The 19,635-nt window shown below is 39.5% G+C and overlaps 2 protein-coding genes across 2 annotated transcripts; both read right to left on the bottom strand.

Annotated features, from left to right (window-relative positions):
* Positions 1–1,374: 1,374 nt before the first annotated feature.
* Positions 1,375–5,548, bottom strand: LOC103708847. The gene is made up of 3 exons (XM_008793940.4): positions 5,435–5,548; positions 4,613–4,701; positions 1,375–1,798 (listed from the first exon to the last, which is right to left on the bottom strand). Exons 1-3 carry the CDS (start codon positions 5,471–5,473, stop codon positions 1,651–1,653), a joined length of 276 nt encoding a protein of 91 aa, XP_008792162.1. The 5' UTR covers positions 5,474–5,548; the 3' UTR covers positions 1,375–1,650.
* A 9,948-nt stretch (positions 5,549–15,496) lies between these two features.
* On the bottom strand, positions 15,497–16,650 carry LOC103708917 (trans-resveratrol di-O-methyltransferase-like). Its single transcript, XM_008794029.3, has 2 exons — positions 15,892–16,650; positions 15,497–15,796 (listed from the first exon to the last, which is right to left on the bottom strand). Exons 1-2 carry the CDS (start codon positions 16,648–16,650, stop codon positions 15,497–15,499), a joined length of 1,059 nt encoding a protein of 352 aa, XP_008792251.1.
* Positions 16,651–19,635: the final 2,985 nt, after the last annotated feature.

Below are 19,635 nucleotides of genomic sequence, written 5' to 3'. Positions count from 1 at the left end.
AATGGATTCCGGTTCGCTGAACGGTCCCGTTTGTTTCAAGTTGGTTCGGGTTTTAAATGAGTTGGACCAGGTAAGGCTAAATCCAACCATGGGTCAATGGCCTGCAATTGACTCAGCCACGTTTGATTTGTCGTCGTCGTCATCGTCATTCATTTTTATTTATTTATTTATTTATTTTGTTAGAACAATACCTCTCTCAAACCTCTACACCTCAGTTTTTTTTCCTTTTCAAAACGCCAAGGGAAATATTGATATTTTGGCCCCAAATTAACGACTTGCACCATAAAGGTGGCCATACCAAAGGAAGTTTAATAGATTGTGTTGAGTGGTATATTTGATTTTTTTTTCCCCCCGAAACTAGGAGGGGTTGTTTCTCATCCACTACTCCATAAATACTTATTCCTTGAGCTATGACTGATTCATATAGTGCTATTGTCACCAGTCATGCACAACATGTTCTGCTTCTCTCCAGGCTACCTAGCTGCTATCTTCAATCACAGGGCCTTCATGACACCTTCAGTATCAAATCCTACAAGACTTGATGTATCCATAGCTGCACTGGTTTATATTCTCATTAGAATCTGAATCAAAAGGCCTTGATCATGTCTTCATGAAATAATGCCTCCTATTTCAGAGCCCAACTGGCAAATGCATTCAAATGCAGCATTCTGAAATCCAGTAGCTTTTACTGAACTGGACTTCAAAAAGTGGCGCATAATCTAACAGTAAAACTTCGAGAATTTGGTAGCCTACCCAATCATCTTTCACAATATCTTGATGGAATAGCTTGGTTGCCATTGATCCTCGAGGGTTGCTCTCGAAGCTGGAGCTAAATCATCAGCTTATAGAACATTGGTTAACTTAAGATACGTACAATAGACTAAAATTGATCCAGAATAGCAGATTGACAATGGACCAATTATTAATTAATACCATGCTAATAACACTCTTTTTAACAAAATATGTCGACTTGGTATCGAGCTCCGTGTCGGTGCCATGCTATCACTGTGTCGGTATGGTTTGGAGCCGATTCAGCATACTAAGTGTCAGTACCGTTTGGTACAGTTTATGGGCTTCCGAAGAAGACCATGGAGAGAAGGTACAACATGGAATTGATACTGTCATTGTGATATTGAAACATACCACAATATAAAGGACCTAAATTTTTCATGTCATGATAGCACTGGTCATTCCTAATCATCAACAGGACCCTTCTGTAGATAGGGATGAAATCGCCGCAGATGGCACGATTGATTCCTTCAAGTTATGGGAATCAAACAGCTCACATATATTACTGAATTTTTCAATCTCTTTACCAACTTATAAATAACATCCATTACCTTCACATCATAGCAGCAAATTAAAACAAGGATGAGACTTCTAAAGTACTCTGGCGTTAATATATAAACCAGCACTATGATCAAGTGCTTATTTTAGATCCTCACATGAAATTTAAGATGTGGAATGATATAGTTACTGATATGAAATCCTTTGTTCAACAAATTTATTGAAACCAACAGCACTCAAATATGGAGGTATAGCCACCCTATCAGCAAAATCAATCTCTTCTAGAATGAAGCATTTCAAAAGCCAGGCAAGAAGAATCATGGACCAAAAATAACAGAAGTTAGGACAGGTTCCAATAATTTTTCAATTTGGATCTGAAAAGAACTTGTTAAGAGATGGCATGATCTCGGGGTTCTTGTTGCGGAGAAATTTTCGGAGGCCATGTTCTGCATATTTCTCTCCTTCTGAGAAGTTATCAAGCACTCCTGCAGCTCTATTTTCTTTTGTGACCCTGTACACAAAATAAAATTAGCATCAGCCACAATATGGTTTTCTTATCCTTCATGAAGGTGAATGATAACATCTGTTTCTAAAACACATGAAAACAAAAAATCAATATGCCATATGAGGAGGAAAAAAAAATGTTGAAGCAAAATTTCCAAATCACCATTGAAATTACATAAGCACAATAGCACAAACCTGGATCATAGCCTAATTTAAATTATTGGAAGAAAGATGTGCTCAGACTAATCTGATAAACGCAGAACTTATGAGAGGTAGAGTAGTCTCTTGAATCAATAATTTTGAACTTGGACAAGCAGCCCAGATGCACTAAGATCTAGTTTAGCAAGAGTACGGAGGTTCTTGACAGAGAAGCAGCTCTCATGAGTAACGGTACAACATCCAAATCGTATAATTGTCATTTCTTGGTATTTTGATGTGTCTTCTACTCCTAATATATAAACTATGTATTTAAGAATAGGCAGAGAAGAGAAGAAAGTAAAGGATTTGTGATTTGTACCAGATTACCTTTTTTTTGGTGGTAAATATAGCAGATTACTTTGAAAACAGGCTTTTTATCTATTACTCATAAAAAGAGTATCGTATACAAGTAAGGAAAGATTACACAACATAGTCATAGGATCTTGATATCCAATATATGAATCATCATACTAGAATCATTCAAATCAATTAGTCAGAGGATTTGGAATTTGCAAGCCAACAGGAGAAAATGCAATAAATTAATTCTGTTAAGAATACTGGCAATTTGAAACTCAGATGAAAGTTGATCCAATGTTATATAATGTTCAGAATCTTTTGATCATCTAGTCCATATGTGACTTGTTTTCTTTTTTTTTTGAAAAAAAAATGTGATTTTTCTATCATTTCAAAGATTGCAGATCCACATTGTCAGCCATCTTATTTTTCTTACTGTGATTCCTCAGTTTCAGCATTCTAGTGTTATTAAAAAAGCAGGAAAATTTCGGTTTAATGAATATCAAATTACTCTGGCATCATGAGATAACCATTAATCTGAAATACTCTGAAAACCACACCTTTATCATGGACCTTATCACTTCATAATTGACCAACTCTCACTAATCCTTTAATTTTTACTATCATCTAACAGAATAAACAAATGGCCCCCTACATTAGTTCGAACCAAAATGTTCCTTCACTTAGACACAGCCAGATCTATACTTTCTCAAGACTTCTTCTTATATACACTCTCCAACAGCTAATGTGAGGTTGCTTAAAAGTTCCTTGACACTTATCACTTCAAGTGTATTAGGATCTTATTTATTTTGACAAAAAAAAAAGAAATAAGCTCAAATAAATTGGATGTTCATTTTTTTTTTTAATCACTAAATTGTTATATATCTGTTTAACATAGGCAACAACCAGTACCTTAGAAGGGGTAACTAAAATTCCCGTTGTCTGATTATTGCATTATCAGAGATTCGATGGAGTGCCGATGTTCAAATTTTTTTTCAAATTCTTAGCATTTTCTAACAAAAAGCCTCATTTCTCAGCAACATTCCAGTTTCTGCATTAACATTGTGACATCTCCTTCCAAATTTATTGTATTATGTGAGACATATCTATATAAAAGTCAGATATGACAATCAAAATCATTGGATATACTGTTTTTCACTAGATCAATGTTTTTGAAGGCTCTGTATTCAAACTAACATGAGGATTCCCAGTTCAAACTCGTAAGTTCATATCATCACATGAGCTGAGATATATATAATTGGCCACATACATATATATAAGGTACATAGGATTCCAGAATTTACATTGTTTTCTAGATCCATATATAACTTGGAGATAGAAAGTCAACAATTGAGATATTTCCTTAAAATGATATAAATTACAAAGTTACAACCTGAAATTATTTAACAAAATTTCATGAATTTTGCTTCAAATTTTTGACTTCTTGTGTTCAAATATCTCATCCTGTTACTCTCTTCAAAAAGAATCTACTTTTATGATGACAATAATAGACTTACACAAGATACTGTGCAAGATAATACCATGCAGCATATGAGGAAGTAATGGAAAATTGATAATTTACAACATAAAGGGAAGTAATCAACCATGGAAATAAGCATTATTGATCAAAACATAATAGGAACAAACAGGCATGAGCCCATAATAGGCATGATTGACCACGGAATGGTAGGCGTGTGATCTTGCGATCTATAATGTTATTCTACACTCTTCATAAGTAATTCGCATGAGCCTTCAGTTATTTATTTTCCTAATAATATCTAAAGAAGTGATTGTAGACAAGCACATGAATTTAGATACAATAATATATAATTCTTTCTTTGGTCAGAGAAGCCACAGACAGCAGCTGGTTTTATAAACTCCATGGGATGGGAATATCCTAGTTTCATGCAGCTGGGCACTCATTGTCCTGCTTCATCCCAAAGGCTATCCCGATCATGTACCATTCTTTATTTTATTAAATTTTTTTCTTTTTTATTTTATTCTCTTTTCTTTCCTTTTTTTTCTTTTTCTTCTTCCTTTCTTTCCATTCCCTGTTTTTGTCTTTTTATTTATTTTTTTCTTTTTTTTCTTTTGTTCTATTTTTTTTCTTCTTTTTTGTCCTGCCCTATCCTGGTTTTCTCATAAGAACGGGATAGGACAGAAGAAGGAGGAGGAGAAGGAGAAGACGTCTCCGTCCATCAGGATTTAAAACATTGCTTGCAATGTAAATGCACACACACCTCTTCTAACTTCAATTACTGCATCTCTTCATTTCATTATCAATTACTTCCTTTGGGGTTTGAAATTGTTAAGAGGAAACCAAGCATACCTCACTTCAGGGTTGGTGGTGATATTCCTTATCAGTTGCATGCAACAGATACCAACAGCTGTGCCAACTGCAGCGAAGAGGGGATACACCTATAGACATAAGAAAGGTTACAACATGAGGCTCTACCCACATATCTATACTGAAAAAACGATTATTGTTGATTATTAGTATCAAATTGACATATCCAAACTTTAAGCACATTGCAACTCTTTAGTAATGAACAATGCTATCAATATTCAAGACAAGAGAGTACTCCAGGAGGTCAAGTGTGACATTACTCTTGTAGTGGAATTTTTTGATACTACATGGGTCGCTTACTCGCTTCCCTGTTTTTATCTTTTCTGCTTGCAAACCCATGAAATTTATGCAAGTCCAGGCAGACTTGATGCCTAAAAACTACAAAAACTTTAGATAAATTAATTAAATCATATGGAAGCCGTTTCACTTGGTACATCAGGCATGAATGCAAATTAATTTTGGTCACCAAACAAAATAAAATAAGCATAACAAATCATGTTGCCGCATTGGAAGAGGAAAAAAATTGTTGCACAAATATATATATATATATATATATATATATAGAGAGAGAGAGAGAGAGAGAGAGAGAGAGAGAGAGAGAGAGATAAGCAAAAAAAAGAAGGTCGTGAAGGCTGATGAAAAGAGAAGACGTTTTCTTGGATAATATGATTGAAGAACAAACAATAACTTTTAATATCCAATCAGTCTGACGCTTTGATCTTAAAACTACATAACCAGAAACCTAGCATATACGAAGGTGTCAAGGCTAACTTAAAAGAGAGAAGGTGAAGGCTGATGGGTTACCTCAGGTCTCAACCATCTGCTCGAAGTGAAGGAAGCCATTGGAGCTGGAAGAAAGGTTGGAGGAATCCAGAGAGCAATGGCAAAGAAGAGAGGCTTCCAATAACGTGGGGAAAGCAGAAGAAAACCAAGTATATGTAGAGAGAGGAAGCCAAGCAAGACACGCAAACTATAGAGTCCACGGTTGAATTCTTCGAACGGATCCGAGTCAAGAATAACGGGCTACTACGAATACGTGGCGGTTTATGATTGGATTTTCGTGGAGGCAGAGGAAAGCATGAGGAGGATTCTGTTTTCCCACCAAGCAACGTCAGCGAGGCAGCCGGGATTCATGAAATTTAAAAACTGTGGAAGGAATTATTTTTTCTATATATATATATATATGTATATATGTATTTCGATCTTATTCTTGATTTAGTATTTTTTTTGCTTTTATTAAGCATACACGCAAAAGGTGACAGGCGTTATTATTCCCGTTATTTCGTTTTTATGGAAACAGAGAAGCCCACAAAAGGAACGCGTGTCCCGATTTTTAGAATCCAGTAGGATTCGTTTTGGATTCGTGACAAACTTGAATTCGTGGAAAAACCGTATACACATGAAAAACTTAAGGAAAAAGTCAATGAGAGTCCAAGTTTTCGGGAAACTGAATGACTCTGGGATTCGTGGAAACCGTGTTCTCATAGATATTTCGTTTGTTTTAGGAATTAGCGAAATGGTGTTTTTGTTTTTATGGAAATCCTAACAGCGAGTAAGAGTCCAAATATCTTTATGTGAAAAACTTTCCTTCAGAAAATATTTTTATGTGAAATATTTTTATATATGAGAAGAATCTTGCTCTCAAAAAAAAAAAAAATCTTACGGAAAATTTCCCTCTGCATCCTGTCTATATATATATATATACACCCACACACACACACATATATCTATATATATATATATATATATATATATATATAGAGAGAGAGAGAGAGAGAGAGAGAGAGAGAGAGAGTCAAAGGTTTGGTGGGAATATGACACAAGGAGTCCAGCTTTGGACTTGGCTAGCATGGATGCCATGCAAGGCATGGGATTGGGTTGGGTTCGGATTAGGTTGATCCAGCTTAACATTAAAAAAAACTCAAAACATATTTATAATCAAGTTAAGAAAACTAAAAACTCATACTCAATCCATTTATTTTATATGACTCCATACCCATCCATCAACTCAGTTAAACTTCTACTTGACAATAATATGTTTATTAGAAATAGAATAAACAATGAAAAATACAAATAACAAAATTTAACTTAGTTTAGAAGATATTGCCATATTTATAAGAATTTTAGAAATTTATGATATATGATGATCATAAATTGATTAAGGATAAAACTTAATAAAATATGATTCTACATCCCAAAATCTTATAGCGAACACAGTTCATTTCTTTCTATAACCTTTTTTTCAGTAAATAGCATATTTAAAAAATTATAAAACTATTAGCCATGTCATGTCTAGGAGCAAAGTAGTTCCCAACTGGTGCATCCCTAGTGATCCATTAGGTTCGAGGGCTACACCTGAATCTATTCATATAACCAGATTGATTTTGAATTAATCCTAAGACAGCCCAACTTTAAAAAATCTTTGTGCAATTCTATTTTACTACGAACGAGTTTGGGTGGAATGATGGGCCTCGTACCTTAATTGGTATGATTTCAAGCCAATAAGCTTGATGCATTGTGGGACCCTGTAAACGGGGCCAATCCACTTGACCGGTCTAGTATTTTGGCCCAAACGAAATGAAAAAAAAAAAACAAAGGGGAATGGGGTTCCCGTGTTTGAGTCAGAAGAGGAGACCGACTCTGGCTCCTCTTCGACTTTGTTGGAGGTTAGGGAAACCCTAGCATCTGTGTCTATTTAAAGGATCTCAACCCTCCTTCGAGCCTCATCGTTAATCACCCAAGTTTGTCGCTGATTTTGAGATAATTTTTGAGGTCATTGCTGCAGAGGATCTTGGGGTTTTCGCCATCGATCTGGCTGGGAGAGCTTGCTAGAGGTGAGTCTTTCTGGTTGGTTGTTCTCTCCTTCTTTTGGTTGTTAGGCCACTATCTCTTCTTTGAAATCTAGCTGGTGAGTCACCGGAATAATCGTGAACAGGGTCTCCCTGTTTCACGTTATTCCTTCCATTTTTGCCAGCTGCTACCGGGCGTGCCACATCGTCGGCGCCACCTTGGGTTGTCGACTGCTGGGGCTGCTGACTACGAGTGGTTGCTGTCACCAAACACCTGTTCCAGGAAGGAGGAAGGAGAGAGGGCCTCACATTTCTCTTCTTCTTCCTTTATTTTCTCTCTTCTCTCTCTTTTTGTTGGTGCTTTCACTCTCTAGCTTGATCCAGGAAAATTTTGGTTAAAAGAACTCAGAGGGTAGTCCCAGATTACGTAATGGTGGACCCTTTAATGGATCAATAGAGGGCTCTGGATTGTTGGATACTTCGGATGATTTTTGATGTTGATTTGGTTATGTAGAAAAACAATCTTTTGAACAAGAGGACATTGAGCAGGGTTCTGCAGACCCTGTGTGGGCAGGTGATCAGTCTGTTTTGGTTGTCAGCAAAGAGATGAGAATTTTTATACACTGACCTACATGATATAGATATTTATGTACCATATATATGTATGATATGCTAATGATCCAGATAAGTAAGAAGCAAGAATAGTTTTGTGATGGTTTTTGTATTAAATCATATTTTGATCATGTATGCTTGTAATTGATAGTATGATGTATGCATATATGTGCATAACTTACACATGCATAATCGAACTAATAGATGTGGTGCTCTCGACTAATCATGTTATATTGATTGCTTCGTCATGGGCGAAAAACGTTATCGTGGTTAGTCTAAACTCAAAAATAAAAATGAATTGTGTGTGGATATGAACTTGAATAAATGAACAAGGACTTTGTGCTTATCTCATTACTATCTACTACCCTGTCATAGGTTGGAAATGTGATACTATCGATTGCCTCATCATAAGATGGAAATGTAATACTATCGATTACCTTGTCATAGGCTAAAAATGTGATACTATCGGTTGCCCCATCACAGGCTGAAAATGTAATACTATCGGTTTTCCTATCACAGGCTGAAAATGTGATACTATCGGTTGCCCGTCACAGGCAGAAAATGTAATACTATTGACTGCCCCATCACAGGCTGAAAATGTGACCGAAATTTAGCCCAAAATCGAAAAGATAATTGATCTGATCAAGTTAAAAAGGAATGGAGTGAAAAGCATTCAAAATACTAATGAAGATTTATGAGATATCATATGATATATCATTTTTGAGTGGCTGGATTTCTATTGATATTTGATATACATATTTATATTGATTATTCAAGCATTATTGATAGCCGATTTGTGATTTTATGATATGTGCAACGATTTCTTGTAGTTTTCAAACTTATATTATTATTGTGTTAGTGTGAATATGTGGAGATTCTTACTGAGCTGTAAAGCTCACAACCCCTTCCTCTTTCTCTTTCAGTGTTGCAAGTCGCTTTGTACTTGGCTATAGTTGGAATCATAAGCGAAAGGATAAATAGATAGGCCATCACTAATACTGGTCGGATGATTAAATTTTATAATTGTACTAGTTATAAATTGAGGTCATTATTATTCAATGATATTGAGGTTGTAATAAATTTTCAGACCTTGCATATTCTCTTAGGCTATGTCTTAGGAAGTTTGCGGCCGTGTCATGTAGCCAACCTGAATGTTGCGTTAGGAGCGTGACATACATAGCCTAGAAGATTATCTCAAAAGTCTTTTGCAAACTGACAAATGTCATATTCTTGTCCATTGTAGGCCCTCTCAACCTCCCAATATTCTATATAAGCAGTATAGAGAATATGATCAGTAGTTTTACTGAAGTCTCCTTACCCACTTAGGAGTTGCAGGAGATGTATTTTTATATTGGAATGTTTTTGTAACTGATTACAGGGAAGATTAGTATACTCCTAAGATCAAGGTAAGTTAGAACAACTCAAGAACAGCTTAGTTAGTAGCTGGAAGTAGTTGTAAACAACTCGGTTGTTCACTGAAACCTCCCAGGATCCTTCTCAAGGCGGAGGTGACAGTAACGGTGTAACAGCCTCAATATGCCCCCTCAAGATAAGCGCGCCATTTGCAAGGCCGATCTTGCTTTTGAGCAGTTGAAAACGAAGCCGAGCCAATGGTTTAGTCAACAGATCGGCGAGCTGATCGAGAGTATGAACATGATGAACACTAATCTTGCCTTTCTGCACTAGATCACGAACAAAAAGTAGATCAATCTCAAGATGCTTCATACGAGAGTGCTGCACTAGGTTGAGACTGAAGTGATGTGCTCCAATGTTGTCACAGTATAGCTTGGGAGGAGTAGACAGAGGAATACCAAGCTCGGATAGAAGGGACCGAAGCTAAATTGTTTCAGAAGTTGCAGCTGCCATGGCACGGAATTCCGCCTCCGTAGAAGAGCGGAAAACAGCACGTTGCTTACGAGCAGTCCAGGAAATGGGATTCCGGCCAAGGAATGTGATGAAGGTTGTGGTAGAAACACGAGTGTCATGGTCCCCAGCCCAGTCAGCATCAGTATAAGTGCAAAGCTCCAGAGGACTGTGCTTTCGAAGAAGAAGACCATCAAACATTGTGTGCTTAAGATACCGAAGTAGTCATTTGGCAGCAGTCCAATGGGTTGATGTGGGCCGATGCATGAACTGAGAAAGGCGATTGACAGCAAACACTATATCAGGTCTAGTAAGACTCAGATACTGAAGACTACCAAGGACCTGACGATAGGTAGTGGCATCGGCTGGGGGAGAACCATCATGAAGAACAAGAGAAGCACTGGTTGAAAGAGGAGTCTGAACTATCTTTGCTCCATCCATGTTAGTGCGAGCTAGAAGATCGCGCACATATCGGTGCTAGGAAAGAAAAAGACCCTGGTCTGTTGGGATGACTTCGATGCCCAGGAAGTAATGAAGATTGCCCAGGTCTTTGAGTGAAAATCGTGTGCTCAGATGAGTAATAAGCTGTGAAACAAAGGAAGAGTGATTGCCAGTGATGATAATATCATCCACATAGACAAGGCAGTAGCAGATGATGTTATCTGAGCGATAGATGAATAAGGAGGTGTCGGTATAGGATGACTGAAAATCGTGACTGATAAGAACCTCCCGAAGGGATCGAAACCAGGATCGCGGAGCCTGCTTGAGACCGTAGATGCTCTTCCGTAGCTTACAAACGAAAGTTGGTTTAGAAGGATCCTCAAACCCAGGCGGCTGTTTCATGAACACAGATTCATCAAGGATGCCATGGAGGAATGCGTTGTTGATATCTAACTGGCGAAGACACCAACCCTTCATAACTGCAAGAGATAAGATGAGGCGAATGATTGCCGATTTTACCACAGAACTGAACGTCTCGGAGTAATCCACACCCGGTCGTTGATGAAATTCTTTAGCAACCAGGCGAGCTTTGAATCGGCTGATGGAGCCATTGGAGTCCCGTTTCACCCGGAACACCCATTTGCTGCCCACAAGATTTTGATTAGAACTAGGAGGAACAAGGTCCCACGTGCCATGGCGAAGGAGAGCAGTGAATTCCTCAGACATTGCAGCACGCCAGCGAGGATCTTTGAGAGCCTGACTGACACAAGTTGGTTCGATGGCGGAAGGGAGCGGATGCTTAGTTGCAGCAAACATCTGTTTAGGTTTGTAGATATTGTTCATCGAACAGGTGATCATGGGATGATTGCGAGCTGGCGCATGTGCCGGAGGATTTTTCAGGACGGGGGTAGCAGACGGTGTAGCAGAGGTTGACAACTTAGGAGATGCGGCCGAAGTGGACGGAGATGAATCGCATGAAGAGCCGGCTTGCATGGGTTGGTTGACAACAGGAACTTGCAGCGACACAAGAGGAACCAGGAAGGTGGGAGATGGAGAGAGACCAATTGAAGCAGGCGACAGAGAACGGGATGCTGAATACTCAATATATGGAAAAACAGACTCATCAAACTGGACATGACGGGAGACATACAGTCGATTTGTTGGAAGATGAAGACACAAGTAAGCACTCTGACTTGTGGAATAACCAACAAAAAGACAGGGAAGGGACTTAGGTTGTAGTTTATGAGTGGTGTAAGGCTTTAGCCATGGGTAACAAAGACAGCCAAAAGTTCGAAGCTTGAGATAATTCGGCTGCATGCCGAGCAAGGCCTCAAATGGAGATTTATGCTTGAGTAATGGAGTAGGCATCCTGTCAATGAGATAAGTAGCTGCAGAGAATGCATACAACCAGAAGGCTTGTGGAAGAGAGGCATGAGTAAGGATAGTGAGTCCAGTTTCAACTACATGACGATGGCGTCGTTCGGAAACACCGTTTTGTTGTGGGGTATGTGGAGCCGACGTGTAGTGGCTAATGCCATGGTCTGAAAGATATGGTTGTAGAGCTACAAACTCACCACCATTATCAGAGTATAGCCCATGAATTTGAGTATTAAAACGAGTTGTAAGCATGCGGTGAAACTGAGGAAATAAAGTTCTAACGTCAGATTTTTGTTTAATAGGAAAGAACCACACGTATCGAGTGAAATGATCGACAAAGATGACGTAATATTTGTATCCATCAACACTGGCAATGGGAGCCGGACCCCAGACATTAGTGTAGAGGAGCTCTAGAGGGGCAGTGCTTGTCAAGCCAGGAGATTTAAAAGGTAATTTATGAGATTTATTAACAGCACAAGACGTACACAGACTTGGGCGGGATATTGAACCATTAACAGGAAGTGAAAGAGAAGAAAGAAGACAAGAAACAGTTTTTGAAGACGGATGACCAAGACGATTGTACCAACCGGCGAAGGAAGCTTTCTCATGAACAAATGCGAGTTTTGAAGAAGACAGTTGGAGGGTACCCTTGTTCGGAAGAGGATAAACACCATGCTCACACGGCCCTTGCAGAAGAAGCTTCCCCGTGCTCCGATCCTTGACAAAAAAATAAGAAGGATGAAATTCCATGAAAACATTATTATCCTTGGTAAATTGATGAACGGAAATGAGATTTTTTTGAAGGTTGGGAACACATAGGGTATCATTTATATGAAATATACGGCCAGAAAAAGGAAGAGATAGCGAACCAGTATGTGTCACAGGCAATCCAGATCCATCACCAATGACGACTTCATCCGTGCCATCATATTCTGAATGGAGATGAAGATTAGATAACTTTGTAGTAATGTTGTGAGAAGCCGCCGAGTCAACCAGCCATCGTTTGTCAGGTGATGGAGTGGTAGAGGTGCAGTTGGCAGTTGGTTCGGAGATGTTCAGTTGAGAACAATGTTTGGCAGTGTGGCCAATACGACCACATAGTTGGCATTTAGGTGCATAGCGAGGCCTGGAGGACTTGAACTTGTAGTCACCTTTATGATCCGAGGATTGGCGTTTGGAGTAGCGTTGTCCGAAAGACGGCCGGCGCTGGGTGGTATTAGCAGTAGCAACCAGCTGTTGAGAGGAAGTCTCAAGACATTTTAAGTAGGTCTCATGGCTAATCAACAGATCATGAAGCTCCTCAAACGACAAGGATGATTCGCGTGCCCGAATGGGAGCAGCAATATCACGGAATTCGGCACCAAGCCTATGTAGGACGTAGAGAGTAATATCGTCATCAGAGAGAGGAGAGTCGATGAGAGCAAGTTCATCTGCACGGGTCTTAACATAGTGTAAAAGGTCAGTAACACTCTAGTTACCTCGTTGAAGAAGAGTTAACTCCTCCTTGAGCTGCATGACACGAGTGCGGGAGCGGCTGGCATAAAGCTTGTTCAGCTTGCTCCAAGCTTCTCTTGCTGTTTTAGAGGATGCTATGAGAGGTAATACAGCATCCGAAACAGAAGCCAAGATGGCACTCAGTATAAGTTTGTCCTGGCGAAACCAGTAGGAGAAGGAAGAACTGGTTGGTTGGTTGGAAGAAGAACCATCAGAGATAGACGAACTGGTGATAGTGCCATCAACATAACCATAGAGATTGTAGCCAAGGAGAAGAGATTCGAACTAAGCACTCCATGACGAAAAATTTGTCGGGTTGAGCCGAGCAGTTATTTGAGTAGAGACGTTAATGGCAACTAAAGAATTCTCAGTGGAAAACGAGGCGGACTGAGGAACCAGCGGGGAGGTAGTAGTGGAAGAGGCAGCCATGGGACTGACGGATTAGAAAAAAAAAACTCGATGGAGATAACCCGCTCTGATACCATATAGAGAATATGATCAGTAGTTTTACTGAAGTCTCCTTACCCACTTAAGAGTTGCAGGAGATGTATTTTTATATTGGAATGTTTTTGTAACTGATTACAGGGAAGACTAGTATACTCCTAAGATCAAGGTAAGTTAGAACAACTCGAGAACAGCTTAGTTAGTAGCTGGGAGTAGTTGTAAACAACTCGGTTGTTCACTGAAACCTCCCAGGATCCTTCTCAAGGCGGAGGTGACAGTAACGGTGTAACAGCCTCAATAAGCAGTAGTTTGAGAAGGCTTACGATGAGCTCAACGTGGAGTTCATGGTGGAGATCTACCACACGTTGTGGGGATATTCTCTACTACTCATGTTGTACATCCCAGTATTCTTGTTTAAACTTGCACTATTCTTGCCTTTCGCCCTTCTTCAAAATGAAGCTTGATCATGACTCCCATCTAAAGATCTTTCAGTCAAATGAAAGAGAATCTGAAGCTGAAGGTTTTTGTGATGACAAAGATGATGATATTTACTTAAAAAAAAAAAGATTATGATATTGTACTCGAGCATGGTGGTGCGACCCTTGTAATACTTGGGTTAGGCTGCCTCCATCTATGCGGTTGTTCCTCCATGGCACCAACTCTACCCAAGTGCAACCTTAGCAGATGCGAGTTTTTATGTATATACTCTATAAATATAGGTAACTACATATTTATTCCTTAAAAATCACTATTTATATCTACATCCTTAATTTAGTATGTTTTCGCAACAATACTCATCCCTTTAGATTTTGAGCTAACAATTAATATAGTGAGTAATTACTTCAAGCACAAAATGACTCTACTATCGCTGAGCATTAATATCCGTAAAAAATTATACAAACATAATTCTTTACAATACAAATTGAATGATATTTTTTTTCAAAATATTAATGCAAAAAGGTAATAAAATCATTGAAAACTTAAAGCAGATACTCGTTGACATTGTCTGCCAAAAATCTAATGAGAAGGGTGTTGCTGCAAAAATAGAATGAATTAAGGGGTGTATATACAAATATTATTTTTTTGAGGGTAAATATGCAATAACATGTATCTATAGGAATATATACACAAAAATCTGTCCTCTATGTTTGTTGTATAACAATTATTATATCTACTATAAGCCGAATATTCAGGGGTCTTCATTTATGAGATGGAACTAATTAACAACTACTTTACTTTTTTAAGTCTTGGGAGTATATATAGTAACCTCATTTTGTTATTTCAACTCATTTTGATGATTGGACCCAAGGGATTATGACCCCTCTTTTTTTTTCTTTTTTTTTTCTTTTTTTTTGGTGAAAATGACAATGCATATAGTTTTAACGTGAGTACATCCTACCAGATTAAAAGAAAGTAAAGAGTACAAGGTGGAGGATATGTTTCCTACGGATCTTATCAATAAGCTTTGTTGATTCGAGACTTCCTTCTATATTTGAATTTAACGTTTAAATCGTAAACTAGATCTATACGTAAAATACTTTTGGCTGGCCAAATCTTCTATGACCTCTCTTTATATACACATAAACAATTTTCTAGTCATATGTTAAAAGGAGATTAGTATAATTCACCTTTTTTTTTGGAGAAACAGGCCCTTTTGACATCCATCACCGAGAAAATGCAAAGCAATATATATATTATATATGGGCAGAAGAGAATCAGGGATACTCCTTGCTCATTAAACATTATATAAGGGATCTCTAGATCTCTTACGTTATTGCATGATATTTATCTGTCTTAAAGGTGGTCTCTTCGGTGAATCTTCACAAACCCCGGTACCACTACATGGTTAAGGAAACACCTCAATTAAAGACCGTGCACCCAATGGCGTCACCCTGTAGTCCACAAAACCTGCTTCCGTGAAAACCTTCTTCCATTCATGCTCTTCTCTCTCCTTCCCACCCGTGGCCTGCAGCATCACCAAATCCCACACCAGCTGTGACTCCGTCACCATATAATCTTGCTGGTCCGAATTCAAGACCACGTCCACGATCAGCACCTTCCCTCCCTCCTCTCTCTTCGGAATCGCTTCCTTGCACAGCCTCAGTATCTTCACGCATTGCTCATCAGTCAACGTGTGCAGTATCAGCTGCATGCATGCAGTAGAAATTAGAATACGTACGTGCTGCAACCAAGAAACCACCAATGATTAGAAATTAGTCGCAGGATCGACGTGATCATCACCTTAAGAAACACGGCATCAGCCGGAGGAATGCGCTCGAACATGTCCCCTCCCACGGCCTCGACGACCGGGCTCTCCGGCATGGTGGCGACGACGTGAGGGAGGTCGTAGACGGTGCACTTTATATGCGGAAAGGCCTCGGCGATCCCCATCGCGAACATCCCGTTGCCACCGCCGACATCCACGAGGGACCTCAGCCCATGGAAGGCGGCCTTGCAGTCGGTGACTAGCACCTTGGCCACGACGCTGGTGTCGCTGGCCATGGCTTCGTTGAACAGGAGGTTGAAGTGGGGGTTCGCTCTGGCCCAGTCCCAAATGGGCATGCCGCGGGCCATTTCGGCGGCGGTGGCGGGATGCTCGCTCCGGTACCAGGCGCTGAGGAGCTGAAAAGGGGACAGTATGCTGGAGTCGAGGATGCCGACGACAAAGGAGGCGAGGCTGGTGGGGCTGCTCTTGAGGAGGAGTTGGGAGCTGGGAGTGAGGGAGTAGGCGTCCTCGCCGGAGCTGTCGAGGTCCGGATGGATGGTGAAGAAGCCCGTGTGCGTGAGGAGGCGCAGGAGGCGGCGGAGGGAGGGGGCTTTGGAAGGGGGGATGGCGAGGGAGGAGACCAGGCGGGAGAAGGGGAGGGGTTGGCCGTGGGCGTGGATGGCGTCGGGGATGCCGAGCTCCACGGCACACTTGAGGAACATGGAGATGGCGTTGCCATGGATGTGGTGGTAGACGTGTGTTTGGGCTTGCAAGAGCTCCTTGGTCTGCTCCATTTTTGTGGCGCGCTAGCTCCTGGGGATGGAACTCGTGACAACTCCCCCATTTAAAGAGCTCGTTTTTACGAGCATACAATGAAAAACGAAGTGTAATTGTAGTAGGTACGGTTGTTACCACCACCGCGACCCAGTCCATCTAGTAAATAATTGGTGTGGGACTAAATATATATTTTATACAAATTTTTACATAATTTTTTTTTTAAGCACTAGCATTTTCGTCATATTAAAAATTCAAATACATTTAAATCTAATCGCAAGCACCACGATCAATTCGTGGTCAGCTCTAATGGGCTTATGCTGCAGTGTTACCTACTTCATATAGAATATAGGCCGGATTCACTCTGATACTATTGTCATAATCTATTACCTCATCCAAAAAAATTAGTCGAAAAGTATTATTTAAATTTATCTGTATATAAGTATGCAAGATCTATTCAATGCATAGATCGATGATGTGAAACTAAATATATATACTTGCACCGATACTCACAAGTTTATTTAGAAACAAAGACAAAAATCTGGATGGTGGTGATCAACTTAATTTATTAGGAGTATTAGTATAATCAGGTATAATTCTAACGCCATGCATGACGCATTGTACTTTTTTTATTTTAAAAAGTCTTAGCTGAGCTCGTCTGATATGCACAACAGTAGGTATCGTCAATTAGAATATAATCTGGGCCATTTCGAAGGTGAACCAATTCAATGATTTCTCCGTCAAGTGCCTTTACAGTTCGTTTAAGTCAATGATGTATTATTTGTCCCTTGCTCCTGGTATCATGGAAAGCTACGAAAAGTCGAACTTTTTACATGGCCAACCTTAAAAAATAATACTAAAAAGTTACGTATCAAAAAATATATTAAACAGTAGAAAAAATATAAATATGAAAGGATGGGGTTGAAGATGCAATGGTAGGCTCAACTTCACCAAAGCCATGGTAAGTTTGAAAATGACAACTGAGGCTGCGTCTTCTGCTCCCTTCCTCTCCTGCTCCTCTCCTATTGCCCCAGTCCTAGCAAGCAGCTGGAAGCTTTTTCCCTTGATGATATCGTATAATGATCATTTTATCTAAAATTTTAAATAATACATTTTAGACAATAGCTTTTTCATGTTGCTGGTATACGTTGATGACTTTTCTTAATTTGCAGTTATGACACGTGTTGTGGGAATAAAGGATCTCGGACTTGGTCCTACATCGACTGAATAATGAAAAGATCTACGTGTTAAATGGAGGGCTCGATTACCTTTTCCTCAGGAGGCGCCTTTTAAAAGATAAAACCATGAGGGAGGCCGACCTGTGTCGTACCCTGCCCCAAAGCGGACAATACCTCCTGTAGGGACGCATCCTTCTTCCCTGTTCCAGTTCAGTGGGAGCTAAGGTCTGAGGTCGGAGGAACCCCGACCTCATCATTGGCGCGCCAAGAAGGGGCTCTTGACCTCGGCTCATAACTTCCCGCTGGGAGAGCTGATATTGTGGGAATAAAGGTTTTTGGACTTTAGTCCCACATCAACTGAATAGTGAAAAGGTCTGTGCCTTAAATGGAGGGCTCGATTACCCTTCCCTCAGGAGGTGCCTTTTAAAGGGCAAAAACATAAGGGAGGCCGACTTGTGTCGTACCCTACCCCAAAGCGGACAATACCTCCTGTGGGGACGCAATCTTCTTTTCCTGTTTCAGCTCGGTGGAGGCTAAGGTGTGAGGTCGGAGGAACCCAAACCTCGTAAACATGATTTCGTATTTCTAATATGTTGCCTATAATATTTTTTCTATGAAGAAATTCTAGCCTTGCTAAACTTTGTGAGAATTGAAAATAGCTTTCATGTTTTATTAACAATTGTCGACTAGTTCTTCGTACAAATGCTTTCCTCGTGGGATTCTACGATGTTGATTTTTCTTCATCCATGCAAGACTTGTTCTCTTTTTTATTATTATTATTTTCTTAAAAAAAGTTACTTACGCATTGCTTTCATCAACAAAGTATTAAAAGATGATCGCTACTATTAGGGGTGCAATTAAGCCGAGCTGAGTCGAACAGCTAGAGACTTGAGCTCGAGTTGATTCAAAATACTCAGGCTCAAAACTCGGCCCAAGATTGATCGAGTTTTAATATCAAAGCTCGAACTCGATTCGATAAAAAAAAACAAAAAAATATTCGAGATTGACTCGACTCGACTCGACTCAACTCAAATATCAACGGAGCCATACTCGAGTTCGGATTCAAGCTCGAATTCGAGCCTTAGCCATAATTAAAAAAATATAGTTAAAAATTTCAAGTTTGGTCAAACAAAAATATATAAATATCATATTTTAAAATATTAAATTAATAATATATTATAATATAAGATATAATATTATTAATATATATATTTGACTGTGCTCGTGAGTCTTTGAGCTGAATATTTTACTACTCGAGCTCAACTCAAAAAACTTTTCAAGCTATTGAAGCCAGATAATAATGGAGTCGAGCCAAGCTTGGGCAACTCTTAGTTATCATCAAGGATCAACCACCAACTTCTTTATTTACATAATTTTGTAAAACAAATTTCAAAATCATGTCACATCGAATGCTGCTCCATTTGGATTTTTTTTTTTAATTTCCACTAATGCTGGACATGGTCCACTCCAAATGAAACTATATCCAGTCACCATAACTCAGAATAGTAATCTAATCGGAACTACTTCAGCCGTTGGTGGTGTTTTCCTGTTCGCATGGTGGTTGGTGGTGCCTTGTGGACCTAGCTTGGGATGGTGGAAACTGATCACGTGCTTGACCAAACTCGCCTTGGTTTTCGATTCCTTCGCCAGGTCTGTAGGGTTTTAGGATGCTTTTCATTTTTAATATGAACGAAGCTCCACGAGCTCCTCCAGGGCCAAGTCGGGCTGCTGCCATTGTTAATGATAATAGTAACGCGCTTTCCTTCGCACTCGTTCCTTTGATAAATATCAGTCCTCTCTCTCTCTCTCTCTCTCTCTCTCTCTCTT

The sequence above is a fragment of the Phoenix dactylifera genome, unplaced genomic scaffold (genome assembly GCF_009389715.1).
Source record: "Phoenix dactylifera cultivar Barhee BC4 unplaced genomic scaffold, palm_55x_up_171113_PBpolish2nd_filt_p 000328F, whole genome shotgun sequence".
Classification (NCBI taxonomy): domain Eukaryota; kingdom Viridiplantae; phylum Streptophyta; class Magnoliopsida; order Arecales; family Arecaceae; genus Phoenix; species Phoenix dactylifera.
Note: the sequence above shows the minus strand (reverse complement) of the source record. Positions and strands in the feature narration are given on the sequence as shown.

Excerpts from the sequence above, each read along its gene's own strand:
- LOC103708917 (XM_008794029.3), bottom strand. The coding sequence starts at position 16,650 with ATGGAGCAGACCAAGGAGCTCTTGCAAGCCCAAACACACGTCTACCAC. Across the intron at positions 15,797-15,891 it reads CTGATGCCGTGTTTCTTAAG|CTGATACTGCACACGTTGAC; the intron begins GTGATGATCACG and ends GCATGCATGCAG.
- LOC103708847 (XM_008793940.4), bottom strand. The coding sequence starts at position 5,473 with ATGGCTTCCTTCACTTCGAGCAGATGGTTGAGACCTGAG. Across the intron at positions 4,702-5,434 it reads GCAGATGGTTGAGACCTGAG|GTGTATCCCCTCTTCGCTGC; the intron begins GTAACCCATCAG and ends TTATGTCTATAG. Across the intron at positions 1,799-4,612 it reads ACCACCAACCCTGAAGTGAG|GGTCACAAAAGAAAATAGAG; the intron begins GTATGCTTGGTT and ends TTTTGTGTACAG.